The sequence below is a fragment of the Penicillium psychrosexuale genome (assembly GCF_028828465.1).
Source record: "Penicillium psychrosexuale strain IBT 29551 chromosome Unknown utg000002l, whole genome shotgun sequence".
In the NCBI taxonomy this organism is placed as follows: domain Eukaryota; kingdom Fungi; phylum Ascomycota; class Eurotiomycetes; order Eurotiales; family Aspergillaceae; genus Penicillium; species Penicillium psychrosexuale.
In genome coordinates this window covers 3,445,043-3,461,163 of record NW_026643187.1, presented here as the reverse complement: position 1 = coordinate 3,461,163, position 16,121 = coordinate 3,445,043, and the positions used below count along the sequence as shown (strand labels likewise).

At 50.2% G+C, this 16,121-nt stretch overlaps 9 protein-coding genes across 9 annotated transcripts; 5 read left to right on the top strand and 4 right to left on the bottom strand.

Annotated features, from left to right (window-relative positions):
- Positions 1-226: 226 nt before the first annotated feature.
- N7518_002507 (uncharacterized protein) lies at positions 227-1,203 on the bottom strand (the record flags this gene model as incomplete). The annotated part of the gene is made up of 3 exons (XM_057183435.1): positions 227-328; positions 390-1,019; positions 1,087-1,203. 3 exons carry the CDS (start codon positions 1,201-1,203, stop codon positions 227-229), a joined length of 849 nt encoding a protein of 282 aa, XP_057044885.1.
- A 145-nt stretch (positions 1,204-1,348) lies between these two features.
- Positions 1,349-2,329, top strand: N7518_002506 (haloacid dehalogenase superfamily protein; the record flags this gene model as incomplete). The annotated part of the gene is made up of 3 exons (XM_057183434.1): positions 1,349-1,365; positions 1,418-1,577; positions 1,631-2,329. 3 exons carry the CDS (start codon positions 1,349-1,351, stop codon positions 2,327-2,329), a joined length of 876 nt encoding a protein of 291 aa, XP_057044884.1.
- Positions 2,330-2,568: 239 nt separating this feature from the next.
- N7518_002505 (uncharacterized protein) lies at positions 2,569-4,042 on the bottom strand (the record flags this gene model as incomplete). The annotated part of the gene is made up of 4 exons (XM_057183433.1): positions 2,569-2,765; positions 2,814-3,679; positions 3,729-3,791; positions 3,846-4,042. 4 exons carry the CDS (start codon positions 4,040-4,042, stop codon positions 2,569-2,571), a joined length of 1,323 nt encoding a protein of 440 aa, XP_057044883.1.
- A 448-nt stretch (positions 4,043-4,490) lies between these two features.
- On the top strand, positions 4,491-6,166 carry N7518_002504 (nucleoporin FG repeat-containing protein; the record flags this gene model as incomplete). The annotated part of the gene is made up of 3 exons (XM_057183432.1): positions 4,491-4,696; positions 4,747-5,175; positions 5,233-6,166. The coding sequence occupies 3 exons, from the start codon at positions 4,491-4,493 to the stop codon at positions 6,164-6,166; spliced, it is 1,569 nt and encodes a 522-aa protein (XP_057044882.1).
- Positions 6,167-7,107: 941 nt separating this feature from the next.
- On the top strand, positions 7,108-8,361 carry N7518_002503 (TauD/TfdA dioxygenase family protein; the record flags this gene model as incomplete). Its single annotated transcript, XM_057183431.1, has 2 exons — positions 7,108-7,566; positions 7,621-8,361. 2 exons carry the CDS (start codon positions 7,108-7,110, stop codon positions 8,359-8,361), a joined length of 1,200 nt encoding a protein of 399 aa, XP_057044881.1.
- Positions 8,362-8,710: 349 nt separating this feature from the next.
- N7518_002502 (uncharacterized protein) lies at positions 8,711-11,297 on the top strand (the record flags this gene model as incomplete). The annotated part of the gene is made up of 2 exons (XM_057183430.1): positions 8,711-9,493; positions 9,543-11,297. The coding sequence occupies 2 exons, from the start codon at positions 8,711-8,713 to the stop codon at positions 11,295-11,297; spliced, it is 2,538 nt and encodes an 845-aa protein (XP_057044880.1).
- Positions 11,298-11,950: 653 nt separating this feature from the next.
- N7518_002501 (co-chaperone GroES family protein) lies at positions 11,951-12,590 on the bottom strand (the record flags this gene model as incomplete). Its single annotated transcript, XM_057183429.1, has 4 exons — positions 11,951-11,975; positions 12,044-12,102; positions 12,167-12,391; positions 12,588-12,590. 4 exons carry the CDS (start codon positions 12,588-12,590, stop codon positions 11,951-11,953), a joined length of 312 nt encoding a protein of 103 aa, XP_057044879.1.
- A 434-nt stretch (positions 12,591-13,024) lies between these two features.
- Positions 13,025-14,121, bottom strand: fip1 (cleavage polyadenylation factor subunit FIP1; the record flags this gene model as incomplete). Its single annotated transcript, XM_057183428.1, has 3 exons — positions 13,025-13,814; positions 13,867-13,919; positions 13,975-14,121. The coding sequence occupies 3 exons, from the start codon at positions 14,119-14,121 to the stop codon at positions 13,025-13,027; spliced, it is 990 nt and encodes a 329-aa protein (XP_057044878.1).
- A 366-nt stretch (positions 14,122-14,487) lies between these two features.
- On the top strand, positions 14,488-15,712 carry N7518_002499 (FAM50/XAP5 family protein; the record flags this gene model as incomplete). Its single annotated transcript, XM_057183427.1, has 3 exons — positions 14,488-14,726; positions 14,785-15,331; positions 15,389-15,712. 3 exons carry the CDS (start codon positions 14,488-14,490, stop codon positions 15,710-15,712), a joined length of 1,110 nt encoding a protein of 369 aa, XP_057044877.1.
- Between the last annotated feature and the right edge of the window lie 409 nt (positions 15,713-16,121).

Genomic DNA, 16,121 nt, shown 5'->3' with positions numbered 1-16,121 from the left:
AGCTGGACATGATATGTTCCCGTGCTCCACAATTATGGGACTGTAGCTGTTTAAACTACAGGATATGCATTGTTGAAATAAAATAAATGATATGCAAAAGTCAGAACGCCGTCATGGCTTCCTGCCAGGTATGCATGATGCTGAGAAACAAATCAATTTCAGGGCACTCCTGTGCCCGGAGTACAACAAGTAGATGATGCCATTGTCTCTGATTGACTAAAGCTGATCAGGATTGGAAGTTCATGTTATAGCCGCCAGTCTTCGGGTCCTGGACGAACTTGAAGTTGTCTGTTGACAGACCAAATGGACTCAAGATGCCATTGCCAAGCTGCTCGATATCAGTAGTGCTCTATCATTTTGACATATATTATTCAGGAAGAAGTACTCACATCCTTCAGCTTGCCCATCATATCGCCCATCTCCTTCTCCCGCGCCTGATTGATGCGTTCGGGGAGTTCCCTCAATGCCCGTTGGACAACCCTTTTATCATCTGCCGAAAGGTTTTCAATCGCAGAAACCGCCTGGTAGTCCTCTGCGGCACCTTGCAGACTACCCCAGCCGCCAATTTGGGTCTTTGCCTTTGCACGTCTCATGAGAACCTTAGCTCGAAGTCGCATCACCTTGCCCCGCTGCTCATCCTGCTCTTGCAATCGTTGTAGTTCCTTCAACTCGGCTTCTTCGTCGTCTCCGGATAGTTCAACTACCGCATCTGTGTGCTTCTTTTCGGATTCTGGGATTCGTTTCCCTTTCGACTCGTTGCCCTCGTCCGGTGGGGTCGGCGGGATAATCTTACTCAGACGTTCGATGGAGATGGTTGCGGAGTCTACTGCAGCCTTCCAATCTTCCAATTTCAGATGGCAAGCAGCAATATTACTGTGGATTATGGCGACATCGTAGTCAAGGTAGTTCGGGCAGGAAGCGAGAGCTCGATCGTAGCAGGAGATGGCTTGGTCATAGCTTGTCGCGATAAACAGCTGGTTTGCCTCGGATTTGATTTCGTGGGCTTCTTTCAGGAGTTGCTATCGCAAGAAAGATTGAAGTCAATATGCGGCTCCGATCATAAGCTTGAACACCGTTACGACTCACGGCTTCTTCCTCGGCGGGAAAGTGGGCATCGTGGAAGACATCCTCGTCACCACTGTCATCAGCGTCATCGGGAGTACCTTTCCCGTCCCGTTCGGGCGCATTAGAAGAACTGCTCATTTTGTGAGCAGGTCGTCGTCGGGCGAGAATATCAGACGTTGCCAAGGGCTCAATCACGGGACTGATACTGATAACGTTTGTTCCCCGCGTCTTATCGAAACGTGGTCAACATCACTCTGACACCATTAAACAGACCATTACAACCATGGCTTCCACTAATGCGTGAGTGAATTAATCATGGTCGCACTTATACATCAATTGACTCGGTTGACAGCCTTCCCCGCATCCGAGCATGTCTCTTCGACATGGACGGCTTGTTGATTGACTCCGAGGATTTATACACTATAGTCACGAATGCAATTCTCCAAAAGTACGGCAGACCCCTGCTTCCCTGGTCAATCAAGGCGCAGATGCAGGGTCGACCCCAGCCGGAGGTTCGTCCCACACTATATATCGTGATGTATGCGTGTACTTACGCAATATCTAGGCCGGCAAGATCTTCAAAGACTTTGCCCAGCTCCCCATCAGCGAGCAGCAGCTGAACGAGGAGCGAACAGCCCTTCAGGAACACTACTTCCCACGCGCAAAGCCGCTCCCCGGTGTGCCGACTCTGTTGTCCAACCTTGTGTCGACGCAGTCAACCGATGAGCCCGTGTACATCGCGCTAGCAACATCATCGCACAGATTCAACTACAAATTAAAGACCGATCATCTGACAGAGCTGTTCTCGCTTTTCCCTGAACATAATAAGGTTCTTGGTGATGATCCGCGCATCGGCAAGGGTCGAGGCAAGCCGCTTCCTGATATCTACTTGCTTGCGCTGGAGACCATCAACAGTGAGCTGCGCAGCAAGGGGAAGACTGAGATCAAACCGGAGGAGTGTCTCGTGTTTGAGGATGCGGTTCCAGGCGTTGAGGCTGGTCGTCGTGCCGGCATGCAGGTTGTTTGGTGCCCCCACCCGGGTCTCCTAGGAGAGTTCAAGGGCCGGGAGGAAGAGGTTCTCGCTGGAGCCACCGGATCGCACAAGGAGGATGAGAAGTCAGATGCCGAGAAAGAGGTGGAGGAGCTCCAGGCCTGGCGTTTGCAGGGTTCTGGAACCCCTGGGAAGATCGGTGATGGGTTTGGCCAGCTCTATTCCACCCTGGAAGACTTCCCATATGCCAAGTATGGCATTCGGATTCCCTGAAGACTGGACCTGAGGTTTCTGAGACAGTACATAGTACATATTGCATGGATTTGGTACATAGTCAATACAGGTTACATGAGCGCGGTAGAGCGTCTAGCTAGAAAATAATTTACATTCACGCAGTGATTCAATTAATGGCTTTTTGATTTCTGGATATCTAGAACGCTTCTCTGTACGGATTCCGATGGAATACATATAGCAAGGGGACGTAAGAGTAAGACCGGTTCTCTTTTTGCAGTTCAAACCGCGGGGTCTAAGTCATGGTTTGTGTCGGGTTCTGACAACAGAAATGGCATTGACCAGACCTTGAGGCTGTTATCGGGATTTTTCGCTGGAATATATTCGCCAGAGGAATCATCTGAAACAAGACGTTGTTGCCCAGAGCAGGTTGCAACAACACTTCCCATAGGGTGAAACATTGTACTCGTCACGGCATCTGTCATACATTAGCAATGAGCATCTTGGGGATTGTCAAAGGACTTACCATCATGCACCTTGAACTCCCAATCGGGATCCTTCCCACCTGCACAGTGCTCTGGACTCCTCCAAACCCTTATAAACCCATCGGTACCACCAGCCCAAATCTCATGAGAGCCATCAGGACCAGATGGAACAACATCAATTTTCATGCGTTGATTTGTAAGAGCCTTGCGCCCGCGCAAGTGTCCAAGCAGTTGCCCCGTAACTCGAACATCATAAACCAGAATGCCATCACTCTTACGCTCGGCGACATAAAGATATCTGCCACAGGGGCTCCATACAAGCTGTGTAACTCCACGACCCCCTATATCACGGTTTGCGTTGGTTTTCGCCACGCTGAAAGTCCCAAGGAGCTCACCCGAGCCACTTGAGCTGTACAATCCAACGTGTCTGGTGAAAGTACCCGCAGCAAGGATACCGTCCCCACTGGGGTTCAGAGCCAGGGCGGAAACAATGCCCTTCATGCCAATACCGCCACCGACAATCTGCTTGCGTTTGCTGGGGATGGTTGGCATTGAGCTCACAGGGCCATGTGCTCCTGTTCGGGACACGTCAAAGAGACAAACGAGACTATCTGAGCCTGTGAGGAAGTGGGTCCCACCCAGCAGGGATGGGTAGATCATTGAGTGCGGAGTTATGAATGCTTCTGTCATTGGATTTACCAGATAGTAGCTCGCCACTGATATGGGAGCTAGGGCTGATGATAGCCGAATTGGATGATCACGAACAGATGAGAGGAATAGAGTAGTGGATGGATCTTGAAGGTTGTAGAAGGGATAGATTGCGGTAGCATAAGTCGGCTCCGCTGAGAGTAGAGTTGAGTATGGGGATAACTGGTGCATGGGCTTGTCCTCCAGTAGATCCGGCGGCCTGGCTGCGTGAGTGAGATAATCAATATAGGGATGACGCGCCAACTTACAAGATCCATGTTCTGATAGAATGATTCGCTGAATCTGTCAGCAGAGTAGTTCCGTCTGGCGTCCTATACACCACAAGTTCAGTAAAGGTTGATCCTGGGTCACGGTACTAGTCTGACCATTCTGCACTCTTGAAATAGCCGAACTCGGTATCTTGATCGATGAATACACCACCAGAGGTCGCCACTGGCTCACTTTGGACTGTTGATGATGAATTTGAAGAGAGTTGTGATGGATCTGATAACTCTCTCTCACTTTGTCGTCTTGTTGATGCCACGCATACTGGCGTCCACTCTTTGGCATTCGCGTCAGCCATAATGACAAATACTGTCAGTTAAACTGGACGGCTGCCTTCGCTGAAGGCTTTAGATGCAGCTCATTTAATCAGTGACTCATTCAATGGCAAAGCTCTGAATAAGACCGGAATCGAAAGGAGAATGGACAGGTCAAGTCGGACATCCATGGATTGATTGTATCAAAAGTCCACGGCGGTCACATGAGTGACATATCAATGTGGTTTAGAATGAGATGCCAATTGTACTATGCATTTTCCAAGTATCGAACAAAGCCATACAAACGAAGTATAAAAACGAGTAGCCTTTCCAAGCTGGGAAAGGTCGGGTCGGATAAACAAAGTACCGAGAAGCTTCGCGCATTCCGCAAATCGCATTTGCGCAGCTTCCAAGGTCTGTTCCTATTGAGGGACCTATTGACAGGTTCCATTCTCATTTCAGAATTCGAGACCTATTGTCATATTAGCAATTATGTTTGCTCCCAAGGCAGCGACGCCTGCCACAGGTGGACTTTCCCTCAATACAAACTCCACCAGTTCTTTGTTGTTAGTGCTCCCATTCATCTTTGTCTCCGATTACACCTATCAGACCTATCTCTATCGCCTGACCCCTTGCTTTGATTCGAATCGCTTCCTCTCTCAATCCCTCGTTGTTCCCAGCTCGCAGACTGGGGTCACGTTAGTCCCAGGCAGAAAAAAAAAAGCTAACCGCAACCTCCCATCAACAGTGGCGGCAACACGGCCACATCAACAGCTACTCCTGGCGCAACTAATACCAGCAGTCTCTTCGGGAACACTGCGAGCTCGACAGCTCCTAAACCAGCAGGAGGCTTGTTCGGCACGGCCACGGGAACCACACCAGCACAACCGACTGGATCCAACATGTTTGGAGGTCAACAGCAGAGTGGTGCGACCGGCAGTAGCCTTTTTGGAGGCGCAAATACCACTACACAGCCTTCTGGGGCAAGCAATTTGTTTGGATCAACTGCTGGCGCTGGCACCGGCACGACTCAAGGAACAACGGGTGGTGGTTTAGGTGGCTCTCTTTTCGGCGGCGGTGCGTCTACGGCTCAGACTCAAGCAAAGCCAGCCTTCGCTGGGCTCGGAGGTGGTCTGCTTGGTGGTGGATTAACAGGAGGAGGTACGGGAAGCATGTTGTAAGTGCCCGACCATTTCCTCGTCTCGTGTCATGGCTATATTCTAATAAATCCCAGCGGTGGCGGCCAGAACACAGCCCAACAACAACAACAACCTCAAAAACCTACCCTCTCTCTCTTCGGCCAGCCAGCGCCCGCACAGACTACACCACTACAACAGAGCACCGCTACTAGCACAGTAATCCCGGGCGTGAAAGTCGACGTTAGCAATCTCCTGCCAACCACAAAATTTGAGAGCTGCGCGGATGAGATCCGTAGCCAAATCGAGGCTATCGACAAGCACATCCTGAACCAGGTGAAGATGTGCCATGAGGTCGGAGATCTGCTCCCGACCATCGAAAAGCAGGGGGCCGCAATTCCTAACGACGTTGAATTTGTACAAGGCAAATTGGAGACCATGCAACATGCGCTTGAGAACGATGCGGGTGACATTGATGCGCTGCGCAGCCTTGTTACACGGGATGCGGCCGAGGCCCAAGTTGCCTTCCGAGCCATCGATACGCTGAAGCTCCCTCTACAATACCAGTCGACTGGCGGTGGGTGGTGGTCTGTGCAGGATCAACAGATTCCGGAGCGATCTATGCGGTCGAGTCGCAAAAACACACTTGCTCTTCCCGACGGCGTTGAGGGTGACGCGTCTACGGACGTCAATGGAATCCCCGTCAACCTGGTCGATTACTTCTCTCATCGCTCGAAGGAGATGAAAGAAGTTCTTACAAGATATACCGGCAACCTCAAAGAGATCGAGGACCATCTTCATGGTGTTGAAGCTACGCTCAACCGTCAAATTAGCGACTTTGTGAGCTCCAAGTCGCGTGAGGGATCTGCAGGGACACCCCGGTCTTCCCTCAGTGAACTGTCGGGTGTTCTCGCAGATGTTGAGGCTGGCATCATGGGTGTTGCCACTCGTCTGAGCAATGTATCGGAGCAAGTCCAAGATTTGTCGATTGGACAGCAGTCCCTTGGCGATGGCCGGCTTCATCTGGGATAGATAGGAGAATTTAGCGAGTTTGATCTGTATTTTTATGGAGCTGATCTTCAGCATGCGAAATATGACATCCACACAGTTGATCTGTCAAGTCCGAACTCTCATTAGTCTGAGACCTAATTGTCGACCTCGGAAACATGTAGCCATATATCGTAAGACAATACAACACAGTCTAGACCCCTGGGCTTGAATCTTAATAATTAAAGTCGAATTCTTTAGCCAATCCAATGCATTCAAGAACTATAGCATACTAACAATAGCTGCATGTTGTTGTACCAACTAGGCATGGGGCCAGTGAGGCTGATGAGTAACCGTCGCAAAAACCCGCCACTCTTGCGTGATCGTCTCCTTAGCGCCATTCCTAATCTCAACATCCACTCTCCTGCACGGGACATCAACACCTCAATCCTTTGAACACGCGTTCAGGGGATATTGACTTGGTTGGAGCTCATCTCTGAAACAGCGGTGAGAGCTGATATATCGACCGAGCAGCAGTTTCCCATGTTGATTTGAGGAAGATGGCCAATTTCGCCTTCAACGTCAGCAAAATTGCGTGATTACCTTGAATATCCCAGAGGAGAGAGAGCGGGTCTCATCGCAATACAATATCCATCACGAACCAGTTATCTCGTACCCAGGCACTCCATTATATTTGCCTGAGGTGATTCATTTGAGAAATTGCGCCATCTCCGTGAACTCCGGGGCCATGCAAGATCCGTCGTCGTTCCAGAATGGCGTTATCTGGGGTTGACTCACTTGGCATTGGATGTTCTATATAAGTCAGTTCGCCCTCTTTATTCGAACTTAGTTCCATTCTTTGATATCAATAATCTCAATAATCTTCCATTATCACTCTTCCGCATTTCATCTTTCGCATTCCAACCTCCGCATTTTCATCTTCCGCGTTTAATTTCACATACCATACATCGTCTATTGCGTTAAAGATGGCCCCATCACTGGAAGAGCCCGTAGTGACTGTGGCCCCAACTGTGGCCAAGTTCACCGTTCCTGTCCTTGCGCGGGACGCTGGTGACAACAAATTCGGCTATCAGCCCGGCCAGACTCTAGTCACCCGACACGACAACTATGCACACGAAGATCTTTTGCCCTCATTCCCGGATCTCCACTGGGCCCCGCTTGAATACACTCCCTACGAGGACAAGGGACTGCGAGGAGACGCCAAGTTCCGCAACCTTCTGAGGGATGCCACAGCCGTCTTTGATTACAACCCTAAGATTGGAACTGAAATCCATGGTGTTGATCTCTCAAAGCTTGATGATGCACAGCGCGATGACCTCGCCCGGCTGATTGCATACCGAGGCGTTGTCTTTTTCCGCTCCCAGAAGAACTTCGATATTGAAGCTCAACGCAAACTGGGCGAATACTGGGGCAAGCTGCACAAGGTAAGATATCTGACTTTGAGCTCATTCATGAGTGGATATACTAACAAGATATAGCACGCCACCACATCTGTTCCTCGCAAGGCAGGTCTCGAGGACGTCCATGTCGTTTACGCTGGCGACAACGCCCCCGACAACCGTGCCCTCTTCACACCCAGTTTCCTATGGCACTCAGACGTGACCTATGAAATCCAACCACCGTCCTACACATCTCTCAAGCTTCTCTCTGGCCCACCCCGAGGAGGCGGTGGCGACACCCTCTGGTCCTCGCAGTACGCCGCCTACGACTTGCTCTCCTCGCACATGCAAAACTATCTCAAAGGCCTCACAGCCCTCCACTCGGCCGACATGCAGGCCAACGATTCCCGAGCCCTAGGCCGGCCAGTGCGCCGGGAACCCGTCACCACCGAACACCCACTCATTCGGACGAACCCAGTCACCGGCTGGAACTCACTGTTCTTCAATCCTGGCTTTGTGAAGAAGATCGTCGGTATCCCGACCGCAGAAAGCGACGCTATCATCTGCTTCCTCACCGATGTGATCGCCACGACCCAGGAGATGCATGCCCGCTTCTCATGGGGCCAGGACGATGTCGCGCTTTGGGATAACAGGTCTACCAACCACAGTGCTTCTTATGGCTTCACGCCCCATCGCCGCCATGCTGTGCGTGTTGCGGTCCACGCCGAGAAGCCTGTGCTTGAAGAGTCTGGAAAGTCTCAGGAGGATGAATCCAATGCTTTGTCTGGACTGCCGGCAGTCAACAAGGACGGGTCTCGCCAGTCGAACTACAACGACTAGGTGGACTGCAAAGGGTTCATGGTAATCGGAATATGTTCTTTCTCTCATAGCACTTAGCGACATATTACAATCAGCGAAATAAGCGAAATATTATCTTTCTTTTCTTTTCAATCATTACATGTGCCAGTTCAGATAAGTATCTTGGTGTTTGGTCTCAGTCTCGTGCCTACCTAGTTGGGACTGTGTGTTGTCTCCCGTACCTTCCCAATTCACCACCCAACTCCCTCACCAGGGCAACTCCCCCAACTCTTCAGTCCCCTTTCTCTCGTAAACCAATCTTCTCTCGTCACCACCTCTCACTCCTCCTTCTCCTCTCCTCTCCCCTCTCCTCTCCTTTCTGTGCGACAAAATGGCTTCCAACCAGCCAACTCTTCTTGAATACGCCAGATTCTACAATGTCGCAGAGGACTACACTAAGCTTTGTCCAATTGATTACGCAGACGAAACATGTGAGCCGCCAATTTTTGTTCCCGCTATTGAGGGTCTCGAGCCCGAAAATCCAGAGGAACGCCTTAAAGAAATCGATGAACGCTTCTGCACTGACCTCCTGATGGAGAGGCTCGAAACTAAGCCTGAGGATCTGGAGCTGCTGAGCGGATGTCTCCAGCTCGATTCCGTCAAGGGAAACATCTGGCGCGGCATCCTTCCTCAAGTGATGACCTCTGACCTCAAAGACGAGCCTATTCTCCTCACAACCGAGGATGAGAGAATGATCGCTTCGTCCGAGTTTCACGCTGCTTTCGCTCAGAGTCCGGCTACATCTTCTTCGTCTTCTGCTCCGGTTCGTCTGGTTGTTCCTAGTGGTCCTGATGTTCCTGTTGTTCCTGTGAACACGCGGGATATCTTTAATTACTACAATTCGGGCTTGCCTCAGTCAAACATTGCTGATGGTTTTACTATTCCTCGCCATGTTCCTGCCGCATGCCCGAATATTACTAGTGCGACTTCTCATCGTGATGGGGACGCCTTTCCCCCCTTAATGGGTTCATCTGGGATGGTGCCTCAGTTTGTCAGTATTGAGACCGACTCTATTGACTACGACAGCGGGGCTTATGATCGGTACACTCACAATGAGGCCGACCCCTTTGACTTCGATAGCGAGGCTTACGGTCTGAGTGTACCGAGCTCTGAGGTGAGTACTTGACTGGTGATTATTGATGGGACTAGCTAACCAAGACAAGCATCCCACCGAAAGCGAATTCAGTGCATTTGATTTTGAGAACGCCGCGTCCTCGCCTCCATTCTTCGATGTCAGTTCATGCAACAAATCGCAACCCACTTTCACTGATGTTTCTCCCAATCTGACCAAAGAAAAAGGATTCTCCGTTGGCAGGGTTGACAGCCAGAAAGCGCAAGTACCGAGAGCTTTGAAGGGAAAGAAAGGAACGAAGGATTTTTTGGAACCTGTGGCGGATCCAGGAATACCTTGTGAACAGGAGGGAGTCGTGGCCGCTTCTCTCAGTACGCTTCATGAAGGCAAAATCGTGTCAAAGGGCTGTTCGAGTTCCTCAGTAACACGGCCAGCAAACGATCAAATCATCACCCAGCTAGCCCGAGATTCGCAGAATGCAAACGATAACCATGTTTCCTTCAAACCTCCTTACGAGCAAAACCTCAGTACTACGGCAACACATACTTCCTCAGACATGGACAAGAGAGAGTCTTGCCTCGCTCAGATGGACCTGTTTCGTATGAAATTGGGCTACAAGTCACCCTCCACAGGATTGAGACAAGACCCTTTCAAGCCTCCACTTCCTATTTCTTCTGTAGATTCTAAAAAGACACCGAAATCATTCAAAGCAGTGTCTGGTGACCTCGGGTCGCTATCCTTATTTATGCGAACCAGAGGCAGTGATGGAGGATATATCACCTCGTCGAATGATCCGTCGTCCCTTTCCCTGTCAGGGTCCACAAGAATTGGAGAAGGCGAGTTCTCAAACGACCCTTCACAGATGGGTGACAGTCCCCCAGACCCTAATGATAGACCCTCGGGTCTGTCTCGCTCGCCGAGCCCTGCCTTTGCCATGCAGGAGATTGTGACCAGATCGGCATTCTACCCGCCCCCGAGGTTCTTCTTGTCTACCACCCTCCTAACCACTCACCCGTTAGTCGTGCGAGATATGGAGGGGTGGCCAACTGATCCACCCAAATTGATCTACAGAGACTATGAGAACGCTGATTCCCGATACCAGTGTGATGCAGAGATCCTTCTGGCACCTGATACTGGGCTTATTCTGACAACCCCGCATGAGCTGACCCAGCGGTATCTTCCAGGGCATGGACCAAGGGATACAAGGTTCAATGGAATCGTGGGAATTAATTCCCCGTTCAGGGAAAAGATTTTCCGCCTCATGCATCGATATATGCTTCTAGTTATCCTCATCTGCAAACCTGATAGAGCAGACGTCAGCAGAGTTGCGAATGCTTCTCTGAGAAGAGAAAGCCAGTCGCTCGCTGAATTTTGTGACAGCTACGAGGAACTATCCACAACGTTACTGATACCGATCCCGAACCACTCGTTATACATTGTATTGTGGTGTTTCGGAATGGGGAGACTTCGATACGATTTGTTTCCCGCTGAGATGATGGAAAATATCACAGAAGAGGAGTCCGACTATGAAGTCGCTCTCCGCGACCTGGGGATTAATCCTTTCGCGGCGCGCTTCATTTTGGATAACATTCGCGTTCGTGATTTCAGCCAATATCCACCTTCCTTTCCCTCTCATGAGACAATTGCCAATGCCAGCGCAGATTCAATGGCTTTCGATGTGTTTATAAATATGGAACGCTCGCGGAGGATTAGGGAATACGGGTCTATTATCGGCACGGAGCTGATGTACAGGGTATCGGAAGTGATTGAATCAATGGCGCACTCGAGCACCGAGAATGAGACTGGCGGTGAGGATATGTACGGTACTCAGATCAGCATTGATTAGTTGTCCGGGAACATGGGCTTTTCATTATTAGCAAGATGGGGGGAGATGCAGTTATGAATTGTTGCGCGCCGAGAAACAGTATTAATTATCATATTTAGCCTATCAAAATATCACCTTTACTGCACGTTGACTGACTTTCAAGATATTTAGAAAGACGCATTCTAATGGCAACGAAGAATTGGAGAATATGCCAATGGAGAGGAGATGATCAAGTCTGCAATTACCGACTACCCACCCCAGCATAACCACTGGGAGAAGGCAAGTCGCAGTTTAATTTAAAAGTACAGTGGACAAAGACATGCAAGACCCAAGGCCAATCCAGCGCTTCAAAAACTCATGCAGCAAAATAGAAAGACAGGCCAAAATAGGAGCCAACAACGGACATGATACCTAAACAACCGAATGTCAAATATCAGCCAATGAGAGCATCCCTATTCGCTATTATTTTTTGTTTTTTTTCCTTGGTCGGTGTTCTTGAGATCGTTGAGAGAGGTCGAGCTCGTGACGTCGCGTCAGTATGATACACGTCAGGGGTCTTCCAATATCCCCGTCGCGATTTTACAGCGAAACGGGGATTGGTGTCGACATGACAGAAAGGGGATGAATGGCGGCGAAACAAAATATCGTATAAAAATATCGTCTTGGAGACTAATTTACTCCTTGATCTTGGCCAGGATACTAGATGAGGTTGTCAGTTGTTGTTCTCAGCGAAAAAAGGGAGGGAGAGGGAGAGAGAGGAAACATACTCGTGATCCCGGAAGAGGGTGTACTCCTCCTCGCCAACCTTGATGGCGTTACCACCAAACTGAGCACAGACACGTTAGTATATAATGTTCCATGTATTTCGAGGGAATTGTTGCACCACATACCTGGGGAATGAGGACCTTGTCACCGGCGCTGACACCCATGGGGAGACGCTTGCCGTCACGGTCGAGGAGACCGGGGCCAACAGCGAGGACCTGAGCCTCGTTCTGCTCCTTCACGGCAGCCTCGGGGAGGAAGATACCGGAGGCAGTCTTGGCCTCGGGCTTGATGCGCTGGACCAGGACGCGGTCCAGGAGGGGAGCGAGGGACTTGATGTTGCGGAGGACAGACTGTGAAGGGAACGGGGTTAGTGAATATGTTTCTCAATGAGACATCCGAACTGAATTGGGGATCGCGCGCGGGTTTTCGGGTAGCCGGACTCGGCCTGGAGGAAGGAAAAGTTGGGTGTTGAGGTGCTAGCACGCTCCGGGAGTTGAGGAAATAGGTAATTTTGGGGTCTGGTATCAATTGGGATATTCAACGTACCATTGTGAAAGTGAAGGAGATTCGTGAGAGGATGGGTTGAGGATGAGGATGGAGAAGGGAAGAAGATGGAATTGGTCCGGGGGAAGAAGATCTGGACTGGAGAAATTTCCAGAATGCCAAGACTTAACCATGAGCTTCTTTCCGAACAGCCCTGTTTTCCCTTGACCTCTTTGGTTGTCTCTGGATATAATCACTTGTGTTTTCTTACGATATTTTATCTCTTAATGTTTAGGTGTTATTGGTTCTTTTATTGACATGCCTAAACCACCCCTCAGCTACATTGTATGTTGTACATCCCTGCCCAACCTACACCTCTACTTCTGAAGAAGCTCGAATTCGTAAATTGTCCAATGCCATTGCTATTCCCTTTGTATGCATGAAACGCCGTGTGATCCCATTATTCCGAGGGTGAACAGTAATACGAATTCAATATCAAACTACCATCTTCGGCCACGTCCTCGGCCCCCGTAACCTCCACGTTGGTCGTATCCGCCATAGCCCATTTGACCCTGAGCCCCTTGGTTAAACCCTTGACCCTGGGGCTGGCCCCCAAAGCCAGGTTGACTCTGCTGACCCCCACCGGGCATCATCGACTGAGCGTGCTGCATGAAAGCCATAGGATCCATATTGGACGGGTCCAAGCCCTGAGACATCATGCTGGCCAGCATACCCTGCATCATATCGGGGTTCATATCCGGAATACCGGGCATGCCAGCCATGGGCGGCGCAGCACTGACTGGAGCAGCGGGACCTGGCGCACTAGGCATCGGGGGCATTCCCATGCCCATGAAGGCCTGCATATCGTCCATCTGTCTCTTCTGGCTGCTGACTTCTTGTCTGACACCTTGTTGCTTCAGACAATATCCTGCCCATGTGAACTCATCGAATCCGTAGTTGAAGTAGTCAGAGAGATCTGAGCCGGGTCGGCGCCAGGGCTTGTCGTCGGATGGGAAGTCGGCATCCATGTCCGTGGACATGATAGGCTTCCCTGTCATAGGGTGGACGGGGTTCGCATTGACGTCGATGGTGGAACTGTGGATGGCTGGATAGGCGGAGCCTGGCTTTTCTGAGGAGGGTCTTGCGGCCCCGGCTGGGTGTCCGGGAATCGGAGTCGCTGTTTCGTATCGAGGAATCGCGGATGGCGTCGCAGACCTCGCTAACCCCGACGAGTCTGCGGAGGACGGCCGTTGTGGTTCTTGTCGTAAGCTTGCATGGCGCGGGTGAGAGCTAAAAAGATCAGCAAGAGTGAGTGCAAGGAGCGCGATCACAGCGAACTCACGCTTCGGGAGCTGGTGCGCCTTCGGGTGCTTCTGTGATAATATTAAAGTCATCCTGCAGATAGAATTAGCAAGGAAAAATTGCAGGTAGGTGTGAGCTAAGTGCGTACATCGTCATCTTCTTCTTCTACCTCATCGTCTTCTTCCATGTAATTGCTCTGCGGTTGGCCTGAAGCTGCATTTTGTGTATGGTTCAGCGATTGTGTTGTCGGCACCGCGTCGACCGGATCATAGAAGTCGTCTTCTTCTTCGTCCATAATTTCTGAATTTCAGTTCGACGGGTAAATGCTGCAGAAAGTTGTATCAAAGAGGATCGAGATCGAAGGTTGCGCGCATGGAACCGAGTTTGTCTTGTTTGCAGCGGTGTGAGAGGTGAGATATGCGAAAGGGAGTATATAGCGACCATGACACGCTTGAATGTTCTGGATTCTGAGGTTCAGTGAATGCAAAGTAGCTTACAGATGAAGTATTTAGTATTCTCCAAATTTGAAAGCGTGAATGCTTCTTATAATCTAGTGATTTTGTAGAATATACAGAAATTCAAGATCACGTGCCAGCACCAGACGTCACAAACCAGCTCATCTCAGTTGTCAAACCTGAGCTTGTTATCTTCGCAATTGAAAATGGCAGAAGAAGATGAGAGTAGCACATCCACTCCACGGTCCTTCGCGGGCCAAACCGTCTCGGCGGAGGAGATGCTCAAGGAACAAACCGTCGGTCTTGTTCATCTCTCCGAATTTCGCAAGCGGCGTGCGGATGTTCTAGAGGCGAAAGAGCGCGAGGCGCATGACAAGTCTTTGGGACTGCTGGCATCTGGTAATTCAAGAAGCGCAACTCCCTCTGCAGGCGATATAACTGACGGGTAAGCCAAGAGCATCGATTGTCATTCCCATTCATTTGAGCTGATCGCAGCGCAATAGGTCAACGCCTTCCCGCAGTGACGGTCCCCCGAAAAAGAAGAAAAAGAAGGCTTTCGCAAAAAGCAAACTATCATTCGGCGATGACCAGGATGAGACCGGGGAAGAATCCGCGACAACTCCACGCGACTCAAGCGTATCGCGGTCAGGTTCGAAAACACCCGCCGAGAACAGTACTCGACGCATGAAAGCAAACCCGAATGCACCCCCTCCACCTAAAGCTTTGACCAAGGCTGCCTTGGAAGCTGAAGCGCTGGCTCGCGACACTCTCCGCAAGGAGTTCTTGATCATGCAAGAGGCTGTCAAGAATACCGATATTCTTATTCCATTTGTCTTCTACGATGGAACGAGTATACCAGCTGGAGCTGTTAAAGTCAAGAAGGGTGACCATGTTTGGTTGTTCTTGGATCGGTGCCGGAAAGTCGGTGCTGAGATGGGCGTACGCGGTGCCAGCGGTGCATCTAAGGCGAAGAAAGACAATCGCCGAGAGTGGGCACGAGTCAGTGTCGACGACTTGATGCTTGTCAAGGGCGATATTATCGTTCCACACGTAAGTTCACCCGTCAGGATTCTACGTGGTTAAGTATCTAGTCTAATGTCCACACAGCATTACGAGTTTTACTACTTCATCGCCAATCGAGTGCCCAGTCTCTCTCGAGCTGGCGGTTTGCTGTTCGATTATTCCAACAAACCCCCCGTTACCGATTCCACCAATTCCACCGATGATCCGCTGTCTCGACCTAGTGACGATCAACTAGAGGGCGCAGACAAGGATTTCTCAGAAACCAAGGTCGTAGATCGACGGTGGTATGAGAAAAACAAGCATATCTACCCAGCTAGTCTGTGGCATGAGTATGAGCCCGGGAAAGAGTTTGAAGAGAAGATGACTTCAACACGGCGCGATGCTCAGGGAAATACATTCTTTTTCTAGCCCGCGGAAATTTATGAAAATACTCTTTTTAATAGACAAATACCAAATGTTCTCTGTCCAAGTTGTTGTTCCATCGCAGATTTATTTTGGGGTTGACTAAACTACCCAATGCTAACTCGTGACCTTCACTTCTTCCAGGGTTATTCTCTCCAACCGCATCCCATCTCCAACGATACCATGGACTTTTCTTTAAGATGCAATTCCCTCAAATGCCGGGCAGAATTGAAAGAGAAAGCAGTGGTGACAACCTGCTCGTAAGTATCTCCCTCGGGGATCAGCTTAGGCGGAACACTCATGATTTCAGACACATATTCTGCCATGGGTGCGCAGAGAGCCTCGGGCTCTCTCGTCCAACTACCAGCAATCGGCTCTGTCCTGCGTGTCAAACGGCACTTCTCAATCCGGATGA